The sequence below is a fragment of the Pieris brassicae genome, chromosome 8, assembly GCF_905147105.1.
Source record: "Pieris brassicae chromosome 8, ilPieBrab1.1, whole genome shotgun sequence".
NCBI lineage: Eukaryota > Metazoa > Arthropoda > Insecta > Lepidoptera > Pieridae > Pieris > Pieris brassicae.
In genome coordinates this window covers 3,869,516-3,895,317 of record NC_059672.1, presented here as the reverse complement: position 1 = coordinate 3,895,317, position 25,802 = coordinate 3,869,516, and the positions used below count along the sequence as shown (strand labels likewise).

Genomic DNA, 25,802 nt, shown 5'->3' with positions numbered 1-25,802 from the left:
AATGGTTGTAATTATTGGTACATGGTGATGGCTGTAATAGTTGTATAGAAGAAAACGAGGTATAACCTAAAATGATTAAGTACCTGTAATTTTTATCAGACACTGAAATTATATCTAATTATTTTCTGTCAACATTGTCCAAAAATATTAATTATGTAATATATTAATACTTAAGTTAAATTCCAACATTGTTTTCACATATATATTTCTTGCGGTATTCACGAACACTTGTTGACAACATATTTTGTGAAAGCCGCGAACTAAATCCAATCTGTCACAAAACTAAATTTGACAGATGGGAGTGACAGTTCGCTGTATAATTTAAACAATAACAGATGTGTTAACACTTTGTGGATGCTCATATTTTTTACTAAAGAATATCTAATTTATACATTGGCTTGGCCCCATATCGTTATTGGTATAAAATGTAATTCGTAAAATAATAATTTGCACTTTGCACGATATATTCGATATAATTTTTAATAATAAATAATTTGTGAAGAATAATTAAAGGTGGAATTTTAACTCAGTCAATATTTTTTGCCACCATTGAATATTTTTGATAAATCTACTAATATTTATTTTTAAAACTAATTGATTTTATAATATAGTTCCCGGAACGTTAATTGGCTAGAGTGGTTACGTGCAGATGTTCCTGCCGATACCAAAGCACATATTTCATAACAATATACAGATAAGCCACAGGTACGATTGGCGATGGGCAAGCGCTGTCTGAAATTTTCAATATATTTAAACATTACTTTATATATTCAAAGACATTAAATAACGTTTTTACAAAGTGAACTGTCAACTGTCATTTTGACTTATGACTGTATCTGCGTCTTTATATTATGGTTGTCACTTAGCTATATTGTCTGTACCTACAAATGTGTAATGTTATGAAATATGCGCTAGCCAGCATGAGTTATTTTAATTGCAATAAACATTTATCGATTATATTCATACTAACATGATGTGTTAACATTTAAATTCCTAATGACAGCACCCTTTGTTAACAGAGACATTAAAAGTACATTAACAGGCACAGGAGGCTATCTAAGGTAACTATTTATTAATTACTTCAAACTGCTCTAATGAACATCACTTTGAATGGTTTAATGAAGAATATGGTTCAATCGTTTCAAATAATTTAATCAACAAGTCGTCCGTTCGAATCCCGGCTGGATCATGGACGCTGTCCATGCGTTATTCATACTTGTACGGTGAGGAAAACATTGTGAGGAATACATTCAATAATTTACGTTAATCAACGACTTCTTAAATATGAGAAATGAAATAGGCCCGAAATTGTAATATATAAAAAAATATAATGTATGTAATTAATTATTAATAAGAGTATTTTCCACATGGTTTAACTATAGAGAAACATATTTACATGACATGTATTTACTACGGTCGGGTTTGATTCCTAAAGATGAAAACGTGAGCTAGTAGTACATATGTACATATTATATTTTATTAACAACTTCTATTGCTTACAAAAGTCAAAGGCAATCGATAAATTATCGAAATCAATATTAAAACATTTATAATTGACAGCTTTAGCAACCCACCACCACCACCAGGCTCCGCGCAGGATCAAGCAGCGCAAACATGCGCAGTGTCACCATCGTTTTGCCCTAAATCTCGCTACCGTTCTCTCGATGGCAGCTGCAATAACCCTTTGAGACCCAGTCTTGGTATGCCACAGACACCTTACCAGAGGTTGCTTCCGTACACCTATTACGACGGTACGTACTTGTTTAATATTATCAAACACATTTCCAAGTAAATGAGGGCAAATCCGCGATGGTAAGAAAAGTTAAGTTAACCGTTAAATTTAATATAGATATCGAATAGTTTGAATAACCTCAGGAAGACAAGCACTATATTGTAGATAAATCCTTTAAGCACACTTATATTAAGACTAAAAAATTACAAAATTATATTTTTGCGTAGACATAGGTAAGGTTAAATTTTTTGTACAATTTGATATGATTTACATCTGCAATCAACATTTTGACATTTGAATTATGACAGATTGCAATCAAAATTTTGCATTTTTCTGATCTGCACGGTATATATATCCCACGCAATCATTAAATAGTTTTTGAGGCTTTCAAATACGTTAAGGGAGTTTGTTGATACAATATTTTGAAACGTTTAATTTAGCAATTATGTTTTTATATCAAAAAAATATATAAATTCTACATTTCTTTTATTCTATATTCATAAAATTAGATTGTGCGTACAAACAGTTTTTCAAATTAATTATTTAATGACAAATTTGTCCAAGTATCGGCTGTTTACGATAAATACTATATTAAAATCTTAATTCTCATTGAAGATGTTCATTTTAATAATTTCTGAAATGGGATGCGGTCTTTCTTTGCGTCCTACCCTTGGGGGCCTATGTGCTTTTCGTCGGAAGCTCCAGATTCCGTCGCTGCCTCTGTCGCCGAAGTGGTTCTGCAGGGCATGGAACTTTTTATTCCATTCTCTGCGGTGCCGATCGGTGGCAGGTCACAGCCCTGGTTTAAGCGTTCTTGCAAGGCGGCATCGCGTCGAAAGCGAGAATGCTTTAATGCATGGGCGGAAGCGGCGATATCTCGTGATGCCAATACCAGCGAACATAAAAAAGCATATAACTCAGCCTCCAGGTCCTTCAAACGGGAAATCGCTAAGGCAAAGTCAGAGCACATCGCCAGATTTGGCGAGAGATTGGCCCAACTCCCTTCTGGGACCCGAGCCTTCTGGTCTCTCGCCAAAGCTGTACAAGGGAATTTTTGTCAGCCATCGATACCACCGCTGCACAGAGAGGATGACTCGCTCGCCCACACTGCGAAGGAGAAGGCCGACCTCTTGGGCTGTCTCTTTGCGTCCAACTAGACTTTGGATGACCAGGGGAGATCACCACCGGCGATTTCGCGGTGTGATAACTCAATGCCGGAAATCACATTCCAGCAACGTGCTGTTCGCAGAGCACTATCTTCCTTGGACATTCATAAGTCGAGCGGGCCGGATGGTATCCCTCCAATTGTGCTGCGTACATGTGCTCCTGAGTTGGCTCCGGTCCTAACGCGCCTTTTCCGGTACCTGTACTCGCTCGGCACTGTCCCGAAGTGCTGGAAGACCGCTTCGATACATCCGATCCCTAAAAAAGGCGATCGCACTGATCCATCCAACTATCGCCCAATCGCAATAACCTTCTTGTTCTCCAAAATAATGGAATCCATTATTAATGGCCAGCTCTTGAGTTATCTAGAGGGCCACCAGCTGATTAGCGATTATCAGTACGGCTTTCGTCGTGGTCGTTCAGCTGGTGATCTTCTAGTATACCTTACTCATAGATGGGCAGAGGCAATTGAGTCCAAGGGGGAGGCACTAGCGGTTAGTTTGGACATAGCGAAAGCCTTCGATCGGGTGTGGCACAAAGCACTGCTCTCGAAGCTACCAGCCTACGGGCTTCCTGAGAAATTATGCGACTGGATCTCCAGCTTTCTAGCCGATCGGAGCATCAAGGTCGTCGTCGACGGAGCATGTTCCGACCTTAAACCCGTGAATGCTAGGGTCCCACAAGGCTGTGTTCTGTCCCCGACCCTGTTTCTTCTGCATATCAATGACATGTTGCAACTTAGCAACATTCATTGCTATGCGGACGACAGCACTGGGGATACTCTTTACACTGGCCGGGCAGGTATTTCTCGGGCAGTTGTCGATGAGTACCGGAACAAACTTGTGTCTGAAGTCGAAACTCTTTTACGTGGAGTCTCGGACTGGGGTAGACTAAACCTAGTCCAATTTAACCCCAAGAAGACACAAGTTTGCGCGTTTTCCGCGAAAAAAATACCCTTTGTCGCTACTCCTCTTTTCGAAAACACTCTTCTTGAAGCCACAGCCAGCATCGGAATACTTGGCGTTGACATATCGAACGACGTTCAGTTTCGCGGTCATTTGGAGGGAAAGGCTAAATTAGCCTCCAAAAAGCTTGGTGTGCTCAGCAAGGCGAGACGGTACTTCACTCCGGGCCACCGCTTGCAACTCTATAAAGCGCAAATACGGCCCCACATGGAATACTGTTCTCACCTCTGGGCGGGGGCTCCCCAGTACCAGCTCCTTCCACTTGACCGTATCCAACGAAGAGCGGTTCGAATCGTCGATGACCAATCCCTCTCCGAGCGGCTCGATCCTTTGGCGTTGCGTAGAGATGTGGGGTCACTCTGCATCTTCTACCGCATTTACCATGGAGAGTGTTCAGAGGAGTTGTTCGGATTAATACCTGCAGCTGAGTTTCAGCATCGGACGTCGAGGCAAAATACAAAATTCCACCCGTATCACCTCGACGTCCGACGTTCCACGACTGAGCGTTTCTCAAGGCAATTTTTGCCGCGCACCACCGCTATGTGGAACCAGCTGCCCACTGAAGTATTTCCGAACCAATTCGACTTAGGGTCCTTCAAGAAAAGAGCGTACAAATTCTTAAAAGGCCGGCAACGCACTCGCGAGCCCTCTGGCATTGAGAGTGTCCATGGGCGGCGGTATCACTTAACATCAGGTGAGCCTCCTGCCCGTTTGCCCCCTATTTTATAAAAAAAAAAAAAAAAATTAGATTTACTTTCAATTATTTCATAATATGTAGAAAAATTGTCAAGACTTAAGAAAGAAAAGTCCTTGCTTACCATTAAACGTTTTGCCGCGTAAACAATCGAATTGTCAGTTTTAGAGGAAAATGTTACCGCGCGCTTATTGGCGTTGACATCGACACAGACTATATAAAACTCCTTAAATATTAAAGTGAACGTGTAAATTATTTATAATAAAATTAATAAAATTGATTATTTGTTCAACTATCATGATATTTGTCTTTCCGTTGTTTTGTTAATACTATAAATATTTCAAATATATTTATTTAATTAATAAAAAAACATGACATGCTCATGCATGAGTAGGAACTTAAAAAATAAATAGTGTGTGTGTTATAGAAAAACACATAACAATCTTGAAGTATTAAAGGAACAATCATAAAAAATACGTCAGTATATCAAGCATTAATATTTTTTATAAGATAATAGGATTAAAAGGACACATATAAAAGCTCAACGTAACCACTCTATCATCGTTTAATATACCCCTACCATTGACATATAAGCGTGTAATAAATCACCCTACTAAATAAAAGGCGAAATTGTCTCTTTGACATTGGCAGAACGTTTCAATTATGCGACTCCAATTCGGATAAATACGTGATATTAGCCTGTGGTAAACAAGTAATCTTATGAAAAATGAAAAAAAAAACGATTTTTTTAATTAAAAATGCCCGGTTTATACGTTGCTCAATTATGATTAAGCTTCATTTATTCATTCAAATAACACTATTTATAACAACACTTATACCTACAAAATATTTATACAAGTAACAATCACTATTTACTTGTTTAAGCTATCGTGGAATATGCTTCAAAGGAGTGTTAAGAATATCGAAAGCGCTAAATTAACTGCTTCGTGAGAACAACTCACATACACACGCTTACGTATCACTCAATTTCATACCAGCCGAATTAGGTATTACTTAGTTGTATATGTTTAAACCCTTTTGTAAATATTATCTATATGCAAATTTTTGCTATATATTTAGAATAAGTATTGTTTATTATTTATAATTTATGGTATCTGTTTAAAAAAATTAATACATATCATACATAAATTAATATATTAGAATAATATTAGAATAAGTGTTGTTTATTATTTATAATTTATGGTATCTGTTTAAAAAAATAATACATAAAATATACAAAACTAACTATATTTTTTCATGCTACATTTATAAAGATCAATATTATACTTTGTCATCTTAGCTGTGACACTATTACTGCGATAACGTTTTGTACCATAAATAATAATTAGTTTGATATATGAAATAATAGGCTATGTATTAATTTAGCATTACAATTTTGTGTACACTCGCTTCGAGTGTTCAAAACGTTAATTCTTAAAACATAAAAAGACAACAACAGATAAGCTTCGTCGCATTTCCGGCTGAGATTCAGAAATGAGATTTGGCGACTCTTATATGTTAAAATCCAATAAATTTTTGACGGGCATATTTTTAACTAACACTTTATACATTTCTTATAATACACGTCCATATAAATAAAATGTTTAATACTTTAAAGTTCATTTTGGAGAAGGTTATATTTTTTGTTAAAAAGCAATTAACAAACTCAATCTTTAAACTAAAACTAGACGAGAACCATAAAATCATTTTTAAGTCTGGAATATATCAGAATATTTCTGTCTTATCGTTGTCATTTTACCATTTGTCCCTAATGAAGAAAGTTCATTTTAAAATCCGTGCTTTGGGACCTTCCCAGACATACAATACCACTTAGAACAATGCTTAGTATAATTAAGTAAACTTGTGCGCAGTGTCTAGAACTCTTACGTTGTCTTTGAAACATGTAAGGTTTAGGTTGAATTATTGTATTTAATTTTACTCTTGATTAATTCATTGTAGTCTTGGGACGGTACAAAATTTATAGTTGGAGGCGAATTTCACATATAATAGTTGAATGTAGTAACAGCGTGTGTTTGGTTGCTGCATTTGTTAATTTATATTAAGGCACGTATATAACTACGGTCTATATAATATAAGAGTCTTTCCTCCAACTTCAATTGTGTTCCATTTGGAGTAGAGACTTTTGATTTTCTTTTATTTCCTTTTTAATAATTTTAATCTTTACTTTGTAGGTCAAGAAAATTTTAAATATTGTTTAATCTAATATATATAAATCTCCTGTCTATCCGCGATGGACTCCTAAACTACCTAACCGATTTTAAATTAAATTGGCACACCGTGAGCAGTCTGGTCCAACTTAAGAGATAGGATAGCTTAGATCTTTAATTATAGTAGCAATTTTATTTTATTGACAATCACAATTATCTGTTAACTCCAAATGATTCTAACAGATGTCGATACTTTTCGACTTAATTGAGTAAGTAAACAATAGATGGCACTGCTATGGTAAACCGACAAACGTGTCATATAAGCTACAATTCAATATCATGATTACCACGTGTTATTGAGGCTAAAGTATTATTAAATTTATTTTGTAGTAAACGAAATACCGTGAAATTCAATTATTTCTATTTTTTAATTTTTGGTGTTAGCATAGCCAACTACGTGTTACTTAGACCGAAGTGTAAATCAAATTCAAATTATAGTGACGATAATACAGTGAAATTATTATTTCGTGTCTCGGTATTAAGGCTAACGAAAACCACATTAAGGAGAAACGAAGTTTCGCGGGGGCAGCTAGTTGCATTATATAACTACGGTGTAGTTCCCGTGTTCATAATAATTTGATTGATTTCTAGTTTGCCTCAGCTACTAATAATAATATCTACGCAATGTAAATGTAAATTAAGAAATATATATAAAATAAAGTACTATTTACAGTAAATATCAATCTAAAATATCGACGTCGTTTGAAAGTCATGCGTCTGTTTAGCTTCACCTACTGGCCTTAAAAAGTACAATGTTTATCCCACGTCCCATTGCCGGTTACACGAGTTTAAACATGATCGCATTTAAATTTATTTTGTTGTGTATTTATTGAACATGATTGCATTAGCAATAGTTGTTATTAAATAGTTTATATTTGATTAATTCAAAAATACAAATCTATCTTTATATCATATTTTATTACTAAAGGTATACAGATATACATAAATTAAATTTTATACAATTTTGTTTTTCTTGTATAAATTTCTTTTGGTGAAAGTTTCTATGGACATTCCAATCTACTGTCTACAATACATAATTTTGTTTATTCATAAGTGACAAAGAAATTTTTACATTTATTTGAAAACTTATTCATATTTTTTTTATAGGTATTAGCCAACTACCCAAGTCGGTTACTGGAGAAGAACTGCCAAATGCACGTGAAATCAGTATAACTGCTTTCCCAGACAAGCCTCTAATAGACCCTAAATGGAACTTAAACGCCCAGCAATGGGGACAAATCATCACTCATGACATGTCTCTAACTGCTGGAAACCCGCAAAGTCGTAAGAATTTTTGATATTACATAATTTAATCATGGGTTATGTTTAGGAGTATAATTAATTGAAATAAGTTTACAGAACAAAGATAAAATAACATAACATTTTGGAGGTCTAAATAAAATATTAACAAAAAATTATCGAAATATTATCTAATTATAATTATTAACAGCGGAACAGATCACAATGACATATAACAGCACAATAAAAAATCAATATCATATCAAAAACAATAAATAAATATCCATAGACATATACGTGACTTGTTATGTCTATGTAACTAACTAATACTATTACTATATACTACTTATCTACGGTAATTGGTTGTAGATACCAGGTCATAAAATCCAAAAAAAAATCATCTACGGTACAGCGACTTTGACGTTTGGGCGCCGAAAAGCTTTTCGCGCCATTAAGTAATAGTCAATTGTTGTTCTCTTGACTTTAGTAAAAAATATTGTTAACTTAACTTAACTAGTCATACTATATCAGTGTTTTATTCTCACATCTGGATGAAACATTATTTTTGGTGATAGTTATCTAGTGTTTATTAGGTATAGTATCTATTTCATTGACAAGAAACTTTTAACGTTTACGCAGTTCGGATAACAGAACATTACAATAAAATGAATAAATATTTGTACAATTATGTTTAACAACGTCATATTACCTGTCAGTGTATAATTTATGAGTCTTAATTTTAAATAATATTTATTTAAATTAATTAATTTATCGTGATGAATTCAACACACAAAACCAGTTGTGAGCCAAACTATATACAGAAAGTAATTACGCGTCATTTTATGAACTAATTTTTTTACATATTATCAGTGTTATCAAAATAGGTTATATAGCACTACTACAACTATATATTCGTTGATTCATTTCCCGCAGACTATAGTTTAAAAATTGCTTGCATGAATGCTGGTTCGTTAGTAACAACCCGTGTAGAATTTTAATATCTACAGTTTATGGTTAATTCAAAAATACAACTTTACATTAAAAGGTAACGTATTCCATATTTTTTAAAATATTGTAGAAGGTAAGGGTAATAATTTATTAACTTTAAATAATTAAATCTTGATACTAGGTACAAATTAAGTAAATATGTATTAAGAATTCCTGGTTCATAAAAACCTAATAAGTTCAATTAGTTACTCTTTTGTCTGTTTTCACCACAGTGTAAACACAAACTGCTAGACAAAGGTGAAATAATATTTTAATAAAAAAGTGCAATTAGACTGAAACTGATTGTTAAAGAAGTTTTTTATGTTTATGTCTATTAAACATGTTTTTTCGTTAAGTCTAATGAAGAATGTTGCTTATTGCTTGCAATGTAGTATAGATGAATATCTGATTAGACATTATATATTTATTTATTTATAAAAAGGTCTGCCAACGAGCATTACAATAATATCTTATAACTAGAAACATAATAAATTAAAACAGTTGACTTTTTAATATATTTTAATATAATATAACAATTTAAATGTAAGTTAAAACTACAAAGATATAGAGATATTTTATGTTATAGTTTTGATTACTTCTCTTTGCAGATCGTAATCCAATCGTTTGTTGCGATGAAAACGGTAATCTCGCGTCGGACTATGGGAAAAACCCAAAGTGCGCCCCTGTTCTTATACCACCAAATGACCCAATACACGCACCTCAGGGCACACAATGTATGAATTTTGTCAGAACTGGAACAACGAGAGACAGGAGGTGCACACCAGCCAATGCTCCTGCGCAGCCGGTACGTCATTTGCGAATGTGGCTTAAACGACGCGGACTAAGATTCCCTTTTGGTCAATATCTAATACGTTTTTAACAAGCGCTCATGCTTATCCCTAAGTCGTAACTCTGAGGCACTTATTCTAGAACTTCAATAGATTTAAACTGTCATCTGTCAAAGCCTTTATTCCTGTCAAAGATTGTTATTATTGCCTTTGCCCAATACTAAAAGAAAGCCTCCATAGACCAAACAGCAACGAAATTTTATTCTATAATTTTAATTTGTAAATCTTTAGAACTAACTAATATTGCGTATCACTCTTGGTCCTTGAATTCGATTATTCACGAAACCATACTTTTCTCGGTTTATTTAATTAGTGTACTTGGCTTAATAATCATGAAACACCTGTCATGCTACTTTAGTCAATTGTCTTTGTCAATAGCTGTCAACTGTCACCGCATACATGGATCTTTCGCTAGTCTATGGAAACAGTGAGAGCCAATTGCGGTCTATCCGTGAATTCCGTGGCGGGAGATTATTGACAGTATTGAGGAATGGCCGTGAGTGGCCCCCGCAGGACCCTAATGTCACAACGACGTGCGAATCTGCTCAGTCACCGAACGAACCGTGCTACTTGGCTGGTAAGATAAAAATCTATTATAAAGACATCGAAGGGACTACTCATATTTGGTCGTAAAAACAGATCATCATATATATTGTATATGGTAAGAGTTCACAGTTTCCTAGTTTTGCGGTATGCAATTTTCAGCGTTGCGCGCGAGTATCGCCTGAGAACGCAACCTAATGAGTATTAAATGTTGATTAATAAATGTTTTGTTTGCTAAAAGTTAGCTTTTAGCAAACTTCACATGTAAATGGAAAAATTGATCAGAGGTTGTAAAGTTATTATTTTATGACATTAGTTATGCAAATGAAAATCTATTCTTGGCATCAGCTAAGATGACATATCTCCAAGCCCTCGGTTTCCAATTATTTTAAAAACCTCAGGTCGGAGATATTGAATCCTGCCAATTGTAATTCTTTCGTGGAATCACAAATTGGTGTACCCGACTATAAATAAAATGCTAGACCAACTATGAAGATGTGTGCGCTTTACGGTGGTGAAATTTCGGATCTATCTTTCCGTACAGTTCTATATAAATTCTTTGTAAAAAAAATAGTAATGGTTTCTGAGATAACATTTATCCTGATATAAATCTCATTCGAAACAACGAGAACAAACATTAAGCAATTTACGCCTTGGTTAAATGGAATGAAATACATGAAGAAATGGAATCACATAACATAAACATAATGGCGTTAAATGACTGCATCTTGTATGCTAGACTATAAGAGTACTAATATATTTTATAGAAACTGTATACATGTCTTATTAAACATATATAACAACAGTACCCGTAAACCAAGTAAAGTATTTCTACTAAAATAATTGTACGAATAAATTACTAAGCTCCTTACAATTTCAACGTTAAGAATTCAGGAATATTTTCAAAGTACCCCAGTTTCATTTCCACGTTTTAACAATAATGAAAAATTAATGGAGTAAAATGTCTCTATATAGAATCCTTGGTTATTTATGCATATTGTGTGTAATTGTAATAATCAAATCATTTAAATATAAACTTTAAAATGTACGTAACCAGTGCAAAATTCGTAATGCGTCAACTTATAAATGCAACAACAGATTTAAACACTAATATAGTGAGGTCTTTCGCGATCCGGTGAACCGATCAAGACACAAAGAAAAACTAGGAGGAAACTATTAGCACCACTATACACCTGACCATGTTTCTCACATGTGTTTACTGACTCAGAGAGACAGATAATGAAATCAGTAACAAACTATTATTATTATTGTCAATGAAAAAGAAATCAAAATTGTAATTGAACGAAACAAAAAAAAACTGTCATCTTCAAACAAAATTTAGTTTACGTCTTTCTACATACACTACTACTATGTTAAGGCATCTTGACTAAGGCCCCTGGGTGCTTTTAGTTTAAAATATTGTTAACAAAAATCCTTATAGTCCCAGTTCATTGATGCAAATTCAAGATATTACAATAATAAAGTTCATTTTCAGGTGACATACGTGTTAATCAGAATCCACAGTTAACGATTCTACAAGTTATTTTGCTCCGCGAACATAATCGCATCGCGAACAAGCTCGCATCAATGAATCCCTGGTGGAGCGATGAGACAACGTTCCAAGAATCGCGACGGATTCATATCGCACAAATACAGCATATTAATTATTATGAATATCTTCCTATATTCCTTGGTAAGTAATGGCTTGTCTATAATGTTTACTAAAATAATTTTACAAGATAGACATCTAAAAAACTTTTAAAGATAATTTTTATATAAATGCAATTTTATTACATTATTTGCATTACGTTTTGAGTACCACGACCAAAGCATTCTTCATATTAAGTTATCTCATTTGTATATTGCCATAAAATTGATTTTTACGTTGTCACACGTTTGCATGCAATCTATAAGCATATTTGTATATATATGGAAAGTTAAAATAGTATAAAAGGCAACCTAAAAGTTATTTATTTCATATAGACCAAATCTAATATATGAAATTCTCGGGTCACGGTGTTTGTAATTAAACTACTCCGAAATGGCTTGTCCGATTTCCGTGAAATTCTGTGTGCATATTGGTTAGGTCTGCGAATCGGACAACATCTATTTTTCATGCCTATAAATGTTAACGGTCCTAATTTAATTTTTTTGACATCTCATTTTTTTTTGTTTTTACATACAACCCTAGCTTTCACCCTTCTACGATCAATCCCTTTTTTTATTTGTTAAAATCTTATAACTTTAATTCTGAGGTTTATATAGAGAAATATTCACAAAAAAACCTAAAAAAAATTATTCCGGAAAACTGAACTGTTAGTATGTACTAAAAAGGTAGCCTAAGTAAAATCACATTAAGGAGAAACGAAGCTCGCGGGGGCAGCTAGTACAATATAAAATTACTTATTGTAACAAATCAGGATATTGGATTCAATAGTTTTTTGAACTTAAATTAAAATTATCTTTATTACTTTGATACGGTTTCGGTCTTAGAGAAAGCATTGCTGGGTGCCTATCTCGAACGTAATTCGCTGTTTTGATGATTTTTTTTATTTCTCTTTTACCAAAAAATTCTGTTAATTTTATTGTGTGCTCATTATATGTTTTAATTGTATTTTTGAAACACCTATCTTTGCTTCAATTGTGATACATTTTAGATGAAAGAGTTTTGAAAATATGCAATAGATTTAGGACTATGTATGATGTGGTAAACTTTAATAAATAAATAGATACAAATCGCATCATGCATTGCTATATTCTAAGCTGACGCTAAATGTACGTATGGTATAAGGTAAGGTGTGACTCATGCCTCTTATACTTTACTCAAAGGGCAATCAAATGTAATTCTGACATTTTGGATACTATGAATACCATATATAATTACCATCTTGACTTCCGGTATTCAAAGTTAAAATCATAGCGGTATGTAAATCGAGCAAGTAGGAAATACAGAACATTATTTAATTTTCGTTTATTCTACAAGTCTGGCTCCCCTAGCTGTCTTGTCTCAAAGAATGTTGAGTAGAAATTTCTTGACAGTTCATCGTAATTTTACAGGTATCTCTTATACCTGTAAACTTTTCAATTTAAACTAATACTAGCGGAGCGACAAACGTACAAAAATATCTAATTATGTAAATCATTCTCCACTCCACTTGAACACACAAATTTCATCAAAATGTGCCCAGCCTTTAGCTGTTTAATAACGAACACATGCATCGTTTTATATATATACCAGCTGTTTATTTGCTATATAGATAACCTAGATACCGATTACAGCGCCATCTGCCGGGCTGATTTGTGAATCTAAACGATTCAGGGCGCCAAAAGCATACAAATTCTTTTAGAGAGGTTATATAAAGAATTTTTTGCTTGTTAACCGCCAATTGCGTCAATTGCGCCAATCTCGGGAGCTACTCGTTCGAATTGTATAGTTTCGTATTAATGGTTTCAACTAATCTTTAAGAATTTAATTATTGTAAAGCACACATTGCTTAGAACTTCTAAACAAAACTTGTTACGTATATTCGTAAAATTATCACCTTTCAAACTGGCTTAAATATAAATCAATCTCGAAACTTAGAGGATAATAGTATTTCCCAATATGAACACCATTATATTGTAAGACTTGATAAGGCAACCTATTTACACACCGATAGTACGATGTACGGATACCTATTTATATTCTTAGCAGAATTGCAAAGTACAAGTTACCAAGAATTTTAAAATTAGATTTTATAACGTTTATAGTTCCTTATTGTCTGAGGCAATTCTTAACAAGTTTTAATAGTTAAGCTTCTTTTATAGAAAAAAGATTGTATTTTCTAATTTTCTACACGAGATATGTTCTCTAATGCTATAAGAATTTTAGTAGGTCTTAATATGTTACTGTCAAAGTACGAGAATTAAATTAGATATTTAAAGAATTTCAATTAAGTACGTTTATTGAACTTCAAGGCATTCCTTTTGTTACAACGTCTCGTTATTAGTAGCGAACGTTTTTATGTGCTAGGTATTTTTCCTAAATAGGATTACACTTTCTTTTTAAATATTTATATAAATAAAGACTATGTAGTATGTAGGTATATAAACATTAGTAAAAACACCTCCTCGACAATATCTATCTACATAATTACTAAACATACGTATAGTAATTATGTAGATAGTTACTATACGTATGTATACTATATGTTGTGACAGTAATAGTCCAAAATTTAAGAAAAAAATTATTGCTAAAGATGTATTCGATCTTTAAATAGATTTTTTTAAAGGAACCCCTTTTTAGGGTTATAACTTAATTAAATCAATTGTCTTTGACAAAAAGTAACTATAGAGCCTTTCGTTCGATTGTGATTGGTTGAACTGAAAGTCGAAACGTCACCGTGAACGTGAATTAGCGGTTGACGGAATTAAAAATTATTCTTATATCTTGTAGGATTGGAAAACATGTTAAAGAACAAGTTAATATATCGCGGTGTTGATTTATACGTGTCCGACTACAACGCTCGAGTGGATCCATCCGTTCTGGACGAACATGCTACGGCAGCCTTCAGACATTTCCATACTTTGATACGTGGATATTTGCAGTGAGTATTTATTTCATAAAACAACATGATCTCGTTTTTATTATTGATTCTGTACAAGTTATTTTTACTTGAATGCGAGGTTTTGAGGTTTGAAAAACAACTACATATATATATTAAGAAAACACTTTTTAAACGGATTGAAGCTATGTATTATTATTATAAACTCCGTATAAAAAGTGTTTTCTTACTGTGTAAAAGCTATGTTAACAAAAGACAATAATACATATATATACTTCATTTTATGGTTTATGATCTGATGATCGCCTTTACTTTGATTCTAAGTATGACATCCCCCATTACTTTAATAAGGCATGGGCTGCATCTGTTTTATTGTTTTTTTTATTTATTTAAGCGTTGTTTAAATTATGCTAAAGGAGTTTTTATGTAATTTAATATCAATCGGTGCACAGCACTTTCAGATACAACGATTAATTGCATCACAGCTGTTAAATAAAATATATAAAACGTGTATCCAGTTGTTCCATTCATTTTTATACCAACCAAAGAGGTTTGTATCCAATGTACGTTAAGGTAATTTCATCTACAATATATTATCCAAAATATTTTCAGACAAGTTTACCCTTAAAATCCAAGAGAATCTTTCTCGGCTTTCAGGATTTGTAAATATGATTTGATATATTACGAATGTTCTGTTAGTCTACTGTTATTTGGTTACAAAATAATTGAATTAAATCTCAAAAACTAATTATCCAGTGGCGCTACGACTCTAAATGGGGTTTGGTCTAAGATTGCATTCATTTTATTGATCATTATCTCATAGGCTTCGAGACTGATCTACTTAAAAGTCTGTCAGACATGTCGTAAATTTTTGGTTTTGACATATGATCAGTCCTCCACGTTTTTCTTTACTATACGAGCAACTGTTATGTTTGGTTTGGCTTGCTTTATGTATGTATAATATATGTATATGTGGGGTGTTATTGTTAACATTTTATACTAGACTATTATATTACTATATCTGTAGTTTCGAGTTTTCTTTGTATGTATATAGTCGGTGCAAACAAATAAAGCGTGTTTTTGACAATTCTATCAAGTATCAAGGAGACTTTACGTTTAATACGATACAAATAATATAAAAATTGACAAATTCATATGACTAATAGTGTAAAATGTAAAACTCCTTTAAGGACAGATTTGCGCGCCATTTTGTGTGGCAGAATATGCGAACTTACTATTGTATCACCTTACACATTTTTGTACCATATTCTTGCAATAAATTATTATTATATAAAATAACTTTATGATGAAAATTTGACAGGCAGATTTTAGTTTGATTTATATTATATTTATGCATTATATAAAGAAAACAAGTAATTTTATTCATTGTATTGTCTTTTGTTAACATAGCTTTTACACATTAAGAAAATACTTTTTAAACGGATTGAAGCTATGTATTATTAACAAAAACTTATAATTATTTACATAATTTTAAATTATAGCGTGCGTGCATACGCGAAACGTCTACATAGCTTCAATCCGTTTAAAAAGTGTTTTCTTAATTTTATTCATTAATAATTATTATACTCTCTTCAATTATACTTTAACCTTTACATTTGTCTATATAAAAGAACGACTATGATGAGCTTTTGTATAAAAGTTCTTCCTTGTAAAAATCTACTATTTGCGGCTACCTTACTGGTGTTTGGTACTTAAACGATTATTGTTTCATAGCTTGATAACGGAGGACAGACAGCTTGCAGGCTACGCCCGTTTGAGTGATTGGTTCAATCGACCACTACTTTTAGAAATCGAGAACACCTTCGACAAGTTGACTTTGGGACTTACATCTCAGCCACAAGGGTTCAGCGATCGCTTTTGGGATAGCGAAATAACACAGTTCCTTTTCCGGTAAGTTACGGCATCCTCATTTATTACGAACTCATATGTATTTAAGGAATAATATATCACATACATGCCTAGTTACTAGGTTTTTATTCTTAAACCAAATAGACCCGGAAAAAAATTGATTATAGAATTATTTTGCGGTAATACCAAGAGTGAATAGTAAACTGAAAACATCTCCTAATGTTACAACAAATAACGATAATAACAACTGTAGGATATGCAATTTTTAAAACAGCTATACTAGGTAAGAAAGCTAGAAATTGTTTTGATAAATGCGAAGGAGAAAGCTTGTTTATGGACCCTTATCCCGCAAAATTTAAAACTAAATCAATTTTATAATACACTGATTTATGTAAGTAATTTCAAATAAACACGTCTGATAGAAAAACTCCTGAGCCTTTTTGAGTTTGAGGCAAGTTGGTTTTCTCACGGAGTTATCCTTCACCGTTCGGGCGAATGTTAAATGCGCACATAGACAAAATGTCATTGGAGCACAGCCGGGAAATTAATCTATATACATTCCTATATAGAGAGTCGCTGAAGCCACTAGGCCAACACCGCTATGCGACGTTGCTCACGATTGCTGAACAAATTCACGTTAAGTTTTGTTATTGGATGAGGTCTTCTATATATACGTATTATTAAAAAAAAACATTGGTCGAAATGTTTCTGACTAATTGTATTATATAAGAAATATAAATGTACACAATTTTCCAAATACAGTTCCAAATAACATTAAGTGTTTACAGAACACAGTTTTGAAACTTTTGAGAGTGATCGTAAATTTTATTACGAACATAGTTTACACAGAAGTTTAAACTATCTTAAATAACTTTTATAGCCTTCGAGCTTGAATAGTTATTGAAAGCTTTGCTTATAATAATATATTTATTTAGCAGTCAATTACTTACTAAAGTTTAGTATATAATTGTATTCAAACATCCTTCGTTTAGCAATTTTTTATTTATATTAGTTTTCAGGACCAAAATGACAGAAAATTTAGCCTTTAACAAAGCTTATTTCTAGATTATTTCTTAATTAACTAATAATTAAGCGTAAATAATGTGAAATGGCATGTTGTGCAGAATAAATTAGTTTTTTATATATACGTATGTATTCACTGAGACATCATGGAACATAACGATCTAGCCTAACATAAATCAGTAATTTAAGTGTAACCTTATTTACTTAAAAGCATATTTAACATTAGAAAGTGCCCAATAAACTACTTACAATCTAAATTAAGGAAAAGACGAGTTCTTGTGTTCTACTTTTTTACTTACCTCTGTTTAGTATTTCAGAGAGGCTGAATAAATGATATTATTTATTTTTGTATGTTTCTTAGTAAAGCTAAACTCTTTGCACGGACTAATTGATATTAGTCCGTGCAAAGAGTTTGCAGTGAAAAGAATATGCACTGATGTACCAATTCGATTTTAAATCTATTATTATAATCTTTTCCGGCATTTTGGTTAAATATTTTTATGCTTTGTTTAGCCGTAACCAAACATTTGGCGGTGATCTACGAGCGACAGACATACAACGTGGTCGCGACCATGGCTTGGGTAGCTACGTTGACACTAGAGCTGCCTGCGGTCTCCCAGTACCCCGAAACTTCCAGGATATGAGAGATTTCATACCTAAAGAAGTAAGTTCCTTGTGGTAGAAAATATGGAAAAAAATCAAAAATGTATTTACAACAAATACATTTTTGATTTTTTGGAGATTGTATAGTCTTTTGTTAAAATAGCTTTTACACATTAAGAAAAACACGGAACGGATTAAAGCTATGTATTATTATTATTAAAAACTTATAATTATAAAAAAAAAATTTTTCAACGTTTCGCGTGCTTTTCAGCGTGCGTGGTCACGGTGACTCAAGACAAAAGGTGTTAAATGTCAAAAGTATCACAACTGCAGAGAAAGTTGTGTTATCTGTATTTATTGCCCCGAAGTTGATATCGACTAAAATATTATCGTCGGAAAAAAATTAAAATTTGAAATTATGTAAATAATTATATATGTTTTTAATAATACTACATAGCTTTAATCCGTTCAAAAAGTGTTTTTCTTTTTGGAGATTTTTAAAATATTTTAAAATAAATGAACTATATTGTTTTAGACTTTGACTGTCAGATTAGTTAAAAACTAAATTAATCAAATATTTTAGCCCATCGTAAGCTGTTACTGAAATTTAATATTTGTAATTGAATTTTTGTCATTTTAATAATGATTGATTTATAAAATGTTGTGAACATGATTTTCCCAATTAATACTTAATTGTTCTGATAAACCAATGTATGTTAAAAATAATATTTATTAAGTCCCGCAAATATATTTCGACCCTTCAAAAACTTGCCACCCTACTGAATATTATTTTAGTAAATTTATTACCGTCTAAGAAACTAATATCACTAAATCAAAATATTTGCGGAAATACTAGCAAATGAAACGTTATCAACGTTTTTATCAAACGGAAAACACTTTTCTTTTTACACTTCGGCTTCCAATTGTTTTTCGTCACACGTAGACGGCTTGAATGCTCTCTTGAGGAATGTCTTTGCTATTATTTCTGCGATTTATTGAGACTTCCTTCGTTCAGATTGCTAAGACCATTTACTCGACCTGAAATTCACGTTATATAACATATAATATATATAAAGTGACGTAACGGTATATAACGCTGAGTGACGCTATGCGTAAAGTAAAATAGATGTTTTGAAGTACCGATAGTATTTTACATTTAAAAATCATTAGTGCAAGGTTATCGCTTTCTGTACCTTTCGAAACACACATGTGTTGTAGCCGGGAAACAAGCCTTGGATCACCGTGTAGCCCGGTGCAAAGCATGAAATAATGTCTGCCATGAAAATGGCGCCACATCCCCATGCTTGTTATACTTCAATTGTGTTGATTTTATTCACCATACGAACAAGTCTTGATTGCTGCGTATTGTATCGAGAGCTTCGCAATGCAATTTATACGATTAGACTAACAACGCTTAGAACAATGATCTAGTGAAGGTTTTACTGCGTTTTACTGGCTTAAAAAAAAGACGCATGAATGTTTTGTTTGCGTAACGACATTAGCTAAATTTGGATCAATTACATCGCATCCCACGTTGGTGCTTTGTTCTAATTGTCAATTGAAATTGGCATTTTGCAGAAAGATTCAGAGTCAATTATGGTTGGAGGAAACTGCTAGCAGTAAGCGTATTTGATTCCTTTGTCTCTTTTTGTATTTACCTGTTTTCTGATATTGTTTCAGATGTAAATAAAGTGTTCATTATACTAATTCGAGTGTAGAGTTAGCTAACTGCTGTAAAAATCGGTATGGCGGTTCGAGTTACGTCTCGTCTGAATAATATTCTAAGCACGAACTAACCTATTATTATAATATCAATAATACTATGCAAAAGATTTAGAATCACGACTTCGCGATAAAACTGCTGTGTGTCAAAATAGTATATCATTACGAGTGTGGAAAGCCTGTCATTGCAAAGAGTTCCGACAAATGTCTACCAAAGCCGAGACGCAGCCGTAGGTGAGGGTTGACAGTTGGAACAAGTTGCAACGACGGTTTTGCGCGTGTACTGAACAACTATTTTTCATACAGTTGCAAAAAAATGAAGCAAAAAAATGAAACTATTTGCTATTTCTTCTTCTCTCCATGCAATAAATTCGTCGTATGATGTATATATATGTAATTACATAGTAGAGCTTTTTCCCGATTGCTATACGTCCTGGAAATACGCCACTTTTTGAGCATTTATTAAAAACGTAATTACATAAGACAATCGGGAGATTAATTTTTCATCTAGAGTCTTCATTTAGAGTCTTAACCTAGAAACTGGTACAACCATGTGGTTCTGGGCTTCAGATTTGTGTATCTTTTTCGTGAACATTAGTTTTTTCTAATAGGCATTCTGTGCCGGATACGTCATATATTGTTAGAGTCTAAGGAGGAGTTCTCCTCACGATGTTTCGTTCGAGTGTTAAATACGCACATAGAAAGAAATTCCATTAGTGACTGGTGCACAGCTGTTTATCGAACCTACGACCACAGGGATGAGAGTCGCTAATGATTGTTGTTAAAATTTTCGCTCTTAATCAAATTTATTTTAAATTTTTACTCATTTTAGTAGCAAATATACTATACTACTTCTCTTCTTTTCTCTTCAAGTCATCAATTTACACGTTTAAGAGAACCTTTCTTTCAGAGTGTACACCTACTCGAAACTATATACAGCGATGTGAGAGACGTCGAATTGGTCGTCGCTGGATCTTTGGAGTTAAACGCACATGGAGCGCAAGCTGGTCCCACGTTCCTATGCATCCTCACTGAACAATTCTACAGAACCAGAGTGGGTGATAGATATTTCTATGAAAATGGAGATCCTGAAGTTGCCTTTACCTTAAGTAAGTACCGTTAAACACCATATAATATCACCTATGCCTCGCAGTTTTAATTTTTAATCCCAACCAGTAGTTTCTGAGATAAAAGTGTTCAAACAAACTTCTTTATAATCTTATTTTAGTATATTTTTTTTGTAAATCATCTAGTTTTCTTAAGTAACGATTTTTTGTTAGAAAAAAGTAAAGAATACTTTTTCTTAAAAATGCTTATACATAACTTATCTTACTTTGGTTTTATACATATACCCAGTCACTAACAACACGAGCTCCCTAGTGTGTGAACTAGCTTCAGATCTATTTTGTTATGCATAAAGTTTATTATTATTATTCGATAACTTGCACTCTTGAATATATTTACTGGTTTTAATGAGGCCTGACTTTATGAAGAAAAATATGTGGCTAAGCTCGAAACTCGAAGACTATATATATACTTCTTTAAATTATTCTTTGAAAACTAAGGAAGCCTTTTTTGGAAAAAAATTGAAAGAATGTAAAAAAATCTCTCGGTGTTTCTCTACACGAATCGTATTAGACATAAAGAGATTCGTAGGAGAACTAAAGAAAAATAGCAAACAAGGCGTATAAGCCATATATAACCATAAATGGCAGTGGGCGAGATGCATTTCCCGAAAAACGGATGGCCGATGGGGGAAAAACTCCTGGAATAGAGGCCGCGGCCGTTGAAGCGTTAGAATGTCTCCCTCTTGGTGATCAGATCACCTGGACCCGTTGTACTGGAAATTTAGGTGAGAGGCAGCTGTCCAGCATTGGCAGCAGTGTCAACGGCCTGAAACGAACGTAAAACTTATAATGGCGAAACGAAGTTCGCGTGGTTAACAAAACATTTGAAGCAGGCTCCTTGAATGAAGAACTGGACAGTACAAAAGACCGCGTGGCTCATCCACTAGGTGCACTGACGACATCGTCGAGGAGGTTTGCTCTCAGTGGATATACAGAGGCCAGTGCAGGGCATACTGGAGGAAAATGAAGGGGTCCTACGTCCACAAATGGACTTAATAAAGAGGCTGATGACGATAACGAGAAACGTTTGCAAATAATTGAAAAAAACTTTTATTAATACTTTGGTATGTTTATCAGGTCAACTGCAATCTATTCGTAAAGGAGCGTCAATGGCACGAATCCTTTGCGATAATGCGAACGATATTCACTTTATGCAGCCACGGGCCTTTGAACTTATCAGTGCTGGGTAAATATTTTTAATCTTTGACATATTTTTTTAGTAAATTGTCTCTGCACTAGAACAATTTTATAATCTATCCTAACGTAATACTAACTTATATTAAATACAATTCTTTTTTATTTCTCATTTAGCTTTTAAATTTTTGTGTAATAGGTTTGATAATTATCAAAAAGATTTGCTATTTTTCATTTTACACTAATTTTCTTTTTATGAATTTTTGTTTATTGAAATCAATTTTAAGTTCCATGGAGCTATCTCACTCAGTCACGCAATTAGACTTTTCACAATAACCTTCTATCTTTCGTCTATTTTTGTCCAATCGTGTCTTGCTCTGATAGAAAGAGCAGATGAGTACTTCAGTTAAATTCTTTAAAAATAAACAATATTTATATTTATTTAATATAAAAAAAATGATAACTGATTTTAAATAAATATTTTTCTAGAAATACACCAGTTCCCTGCAACCGTCTACCATCAATAGATTTAAGTTTATGGCAGGACGAGAGAAGAAATTTCGAATGATATGATTAAGACTAATATTGGATCTTGTATCTTATACATACTATAAACGTTAATTAAAATCACGCTTAAGTTTTCCTTCAAGGTAATTGTATAAAGAACTTTACAGATGCACAGTCGAGCTTAGAACCTTTAAGATTCAATAGCTAATTAACGTTTATAGTACGTTTCTCGAATATCGAATAATTTATATATTTTTTAATTAACATAAGTGTTATCTTTAAAAACAATATATTTTCTGGATACTAAAATAGTAAAAATCATTTCATATATGTATGCTGAGTGTATATTTCTCATAGCATCCATTCTTAGTACTAAATATAATTCAATTCAGTGTCTGTAGGTACTCTGTAATTCCTAATACAATGCGATATATACTATAGTGATGAGGGCCTTCAAATTTGCCGCAACGTGCCACGCGGCGGCAGCACAGCTCTGTCACTAGTTTGAGAATCGTACATATTTTCACGATGGACTCTGACGAAGAAACACTACTTTTAGTATTACTATTAAAGCGAAAAAGATTTAAGGCAAAAAACAAAAAAAGAAACCTAAGAAAACGTTGTTTTTATTTTGTATAACAAACTGAATTTTCTAAAGTAAAAGGCTACAGTCACAAACAATTTTAGAATTATTTAAGATTGTCAAGAACACAATTCTACGAATTACTCCCCGGTTAGGAAATACTAATATAAGAGTCAATCAATAACACTCAGGTAAGTAAAAATTGCCACCAAATCCATAATATAATCGTTTTATTTTTGAAGTAAACCACATTTATACACAGTTTTATATTATTGCTTTGAATTTTGCTTTTTTTTACAAAAAATACGTGCGCGCAGCCTTAGTCGATCGATGAACTGATGCGCTACAACCGCGCGTTGTTTATTTACATAGATTTACAAAGTAGCGCGGCACGTTGCGGCAAATTTAAAGGCGCCCGAATAATGAAGGAAATAAAATGAAGGTTTGTACCGCGCGATTCTAAGCGATGTCAGCGCTACGAATATACAGAGAACTTCGATATTGAATACTAAAGTTGCAGTAACGCGCATAGCACATAGCATTTAATGCGTTACAAAAATATATACACGATTTTATTTATCAAAAAGAAATATATCAAGATTGGTGAGTTATCTTGTATTATACCGGAACAATGTTACTCTCAGCTGTCATTGTCATTCTGTCAGATCTCATATTAAAACGTCAAAGTCAAATCAATTTAAAACCTTGACACGAGCATTTCATTCAAGCAGTGTCTAAAAGGATTTGGGTGCTTTATCCTTTATTGTATTATCTTTCATAATCAATTATAATATTAAGAAGAAGAGTATATTTATGTACATATTTTGTTTTTAACTAGCTTAGCTTTTTTCTCGCGTTTAGTTTCCCAACCTTTTACTTGAAACTGGCAAAAAGTTAAAACTATTGCCATAATATTGACGATTATGGTAGACGCAATGTCCTGTTTTGTCAACTGTCAAATCTCAATAATAAGGTAAGTTAGCAAGCACCCAATTTTCCTCTAAAAATATTGTTTTTGATTACATTAACTCCAATATAAAATTAATGTTTAAATTGAAATTATTGAGTTCATTTGCCGTCGCTTAGTGGTTATAGTTCGATAATCATTGTAACAGATGCAGAAATTGAATCTGCCGAACTTTACATCATACTAAATTATATTGAAAATAATGTTACATTTAAATGTATGACGTGGTATTTAAAAATAGGTAATTACTTTTTCGCTTATTTCAGAACACTTTGTCGTACAAGCGATTAATTTGGAAGCATTTTTCTGATCCTCAGATAAATAAAATTTTCAATATTCTTATTAGTAAATCGAAACCATTGCATTCCGGTCAAAAGTTCTTCATCTCTTTCTATTAAATTAAGTTTACGCTGTGATGAAAAGAGATACTGTATACTTTATTAATGTAGGTAAACACTTATGAACGTCAACAGAAAAGATGTTAAATTGATTCTATATTTACATTTCCTACCCAAGTCAAGCGCGTTGAGCGGACAAGAAGCTTTTTTTAAATTAAAATAATGTAATAAGATTAGTTTTAAAAAAATACACATATAATATGTACTTAAAAAAATACACATATAATATGTTTTATTAATAAAAATATAAAGCTCAATCTGTACGTTATAAAATCAATAAAGCTACTTATGTATGAGTGAAATGCGGTCGAAATATTTAGTTGTAGTGGTAGTTGATTATATTATCAAAATATATTTATGGATTGGTAACAACATATACTGATTTTGGTTTAAAAGGATAGTAATACATAGTAATGAAGATAGATCACTTAAAGTATTTAAGAAAATAGCCGTAATAAATGCTTACCAAATTAATTTAAATTTAATAACAATTAATGTTAAAATATTATTTTTAATTAACTTTCAACTGATCTGTAATTTGTGATATTTGATCACTTGAAATCCCTTAACGTGCCTTAACTAATTGGTAAACGTAGACTTGACAGACATGATTTACATTAAAATTTGGAAACTCATAATTTCTTTTTTGATATTGCTTTTAATATAATACTTGCAAATAATATTTCTTAGAGTCGTTTACGATTATTTGATTTTATTTAAGTACTTGAACATTCAATCGGAAGCCGTTAACTAATCACAACATTACATTTCAATACCGGGATTGTTAAATGAACGACTCTGAGTAAGTCACAATGTAATAAGCTATATAATTATTTATTAGTATATATATATATAGTATAGTGTTTATAGTTTTAAGACAATGTTACAAAAATCATTTTCCATTGTTATAAAGATTGAAATATAG

General features: G+C 32.6%; 1 protein-coding gene across 3 annotated transcripts in view; it reads left to right on the top strand.

The window, feature by feature from the left end:
* Positions 1-23,783, top strand: part of LOC123713776 (peroxidase-like) — a 53,124-nt gene extending 29,341 nt beyond the window's left edge. For 2 of the 3 annotated variants that reach the window (XM_045667617.1, XM_045667618.1), the window contains exons 3-14: positions 1,020-1,061; positions 1,561-1,751; positions 7,891-8,067; positions 9,618-9,814; positions 10,236-10,434; positions 11,896-12,093; positions 14,836-14,986; positions 16,679-16,855; positions 18,350-18,500; positions 21,072-21,270; positions 22,366-22,474; positions 22,912-23,783. In XM_045667617.1, the coding sequence (XP_045523573.1) occupies positions 1,020-1,061; positions 1,561-1,751; positions 7,891-8,067; positions 9,618-9,814; positions 10,236-10,434; positions 11,896-12,093; positions 14,836-14,986; positions 16,679-16,855; positions 18,350-18,500; positions 21,072-21,270; positions 22,366-22,474; positions 22,912-22,990 (1,870 nt within the window). In that variant the 3' untranslated portion in view covers positions 22,991-23,783. The remainder of the gene's footprint in view (positions 1-1,019; positions 1,062-1,560; positions 1,752-7,890; positions 8,068-9,617; positions 9,815-10,235; positions 10,435-11,895; positions 12,094-14,835; positions 14,987-16,678; positions 16,856-18,349; positions 18,501-21,071; positions 21,271-22,365; positions 22,475-22,911) is intronic. The other variant, XM_045667619.1, reaches the window with a different exon arrangement.
* The last annotated feature ends 2,019 nt before the right edge of the window (positions 23,784-25,802 follow it).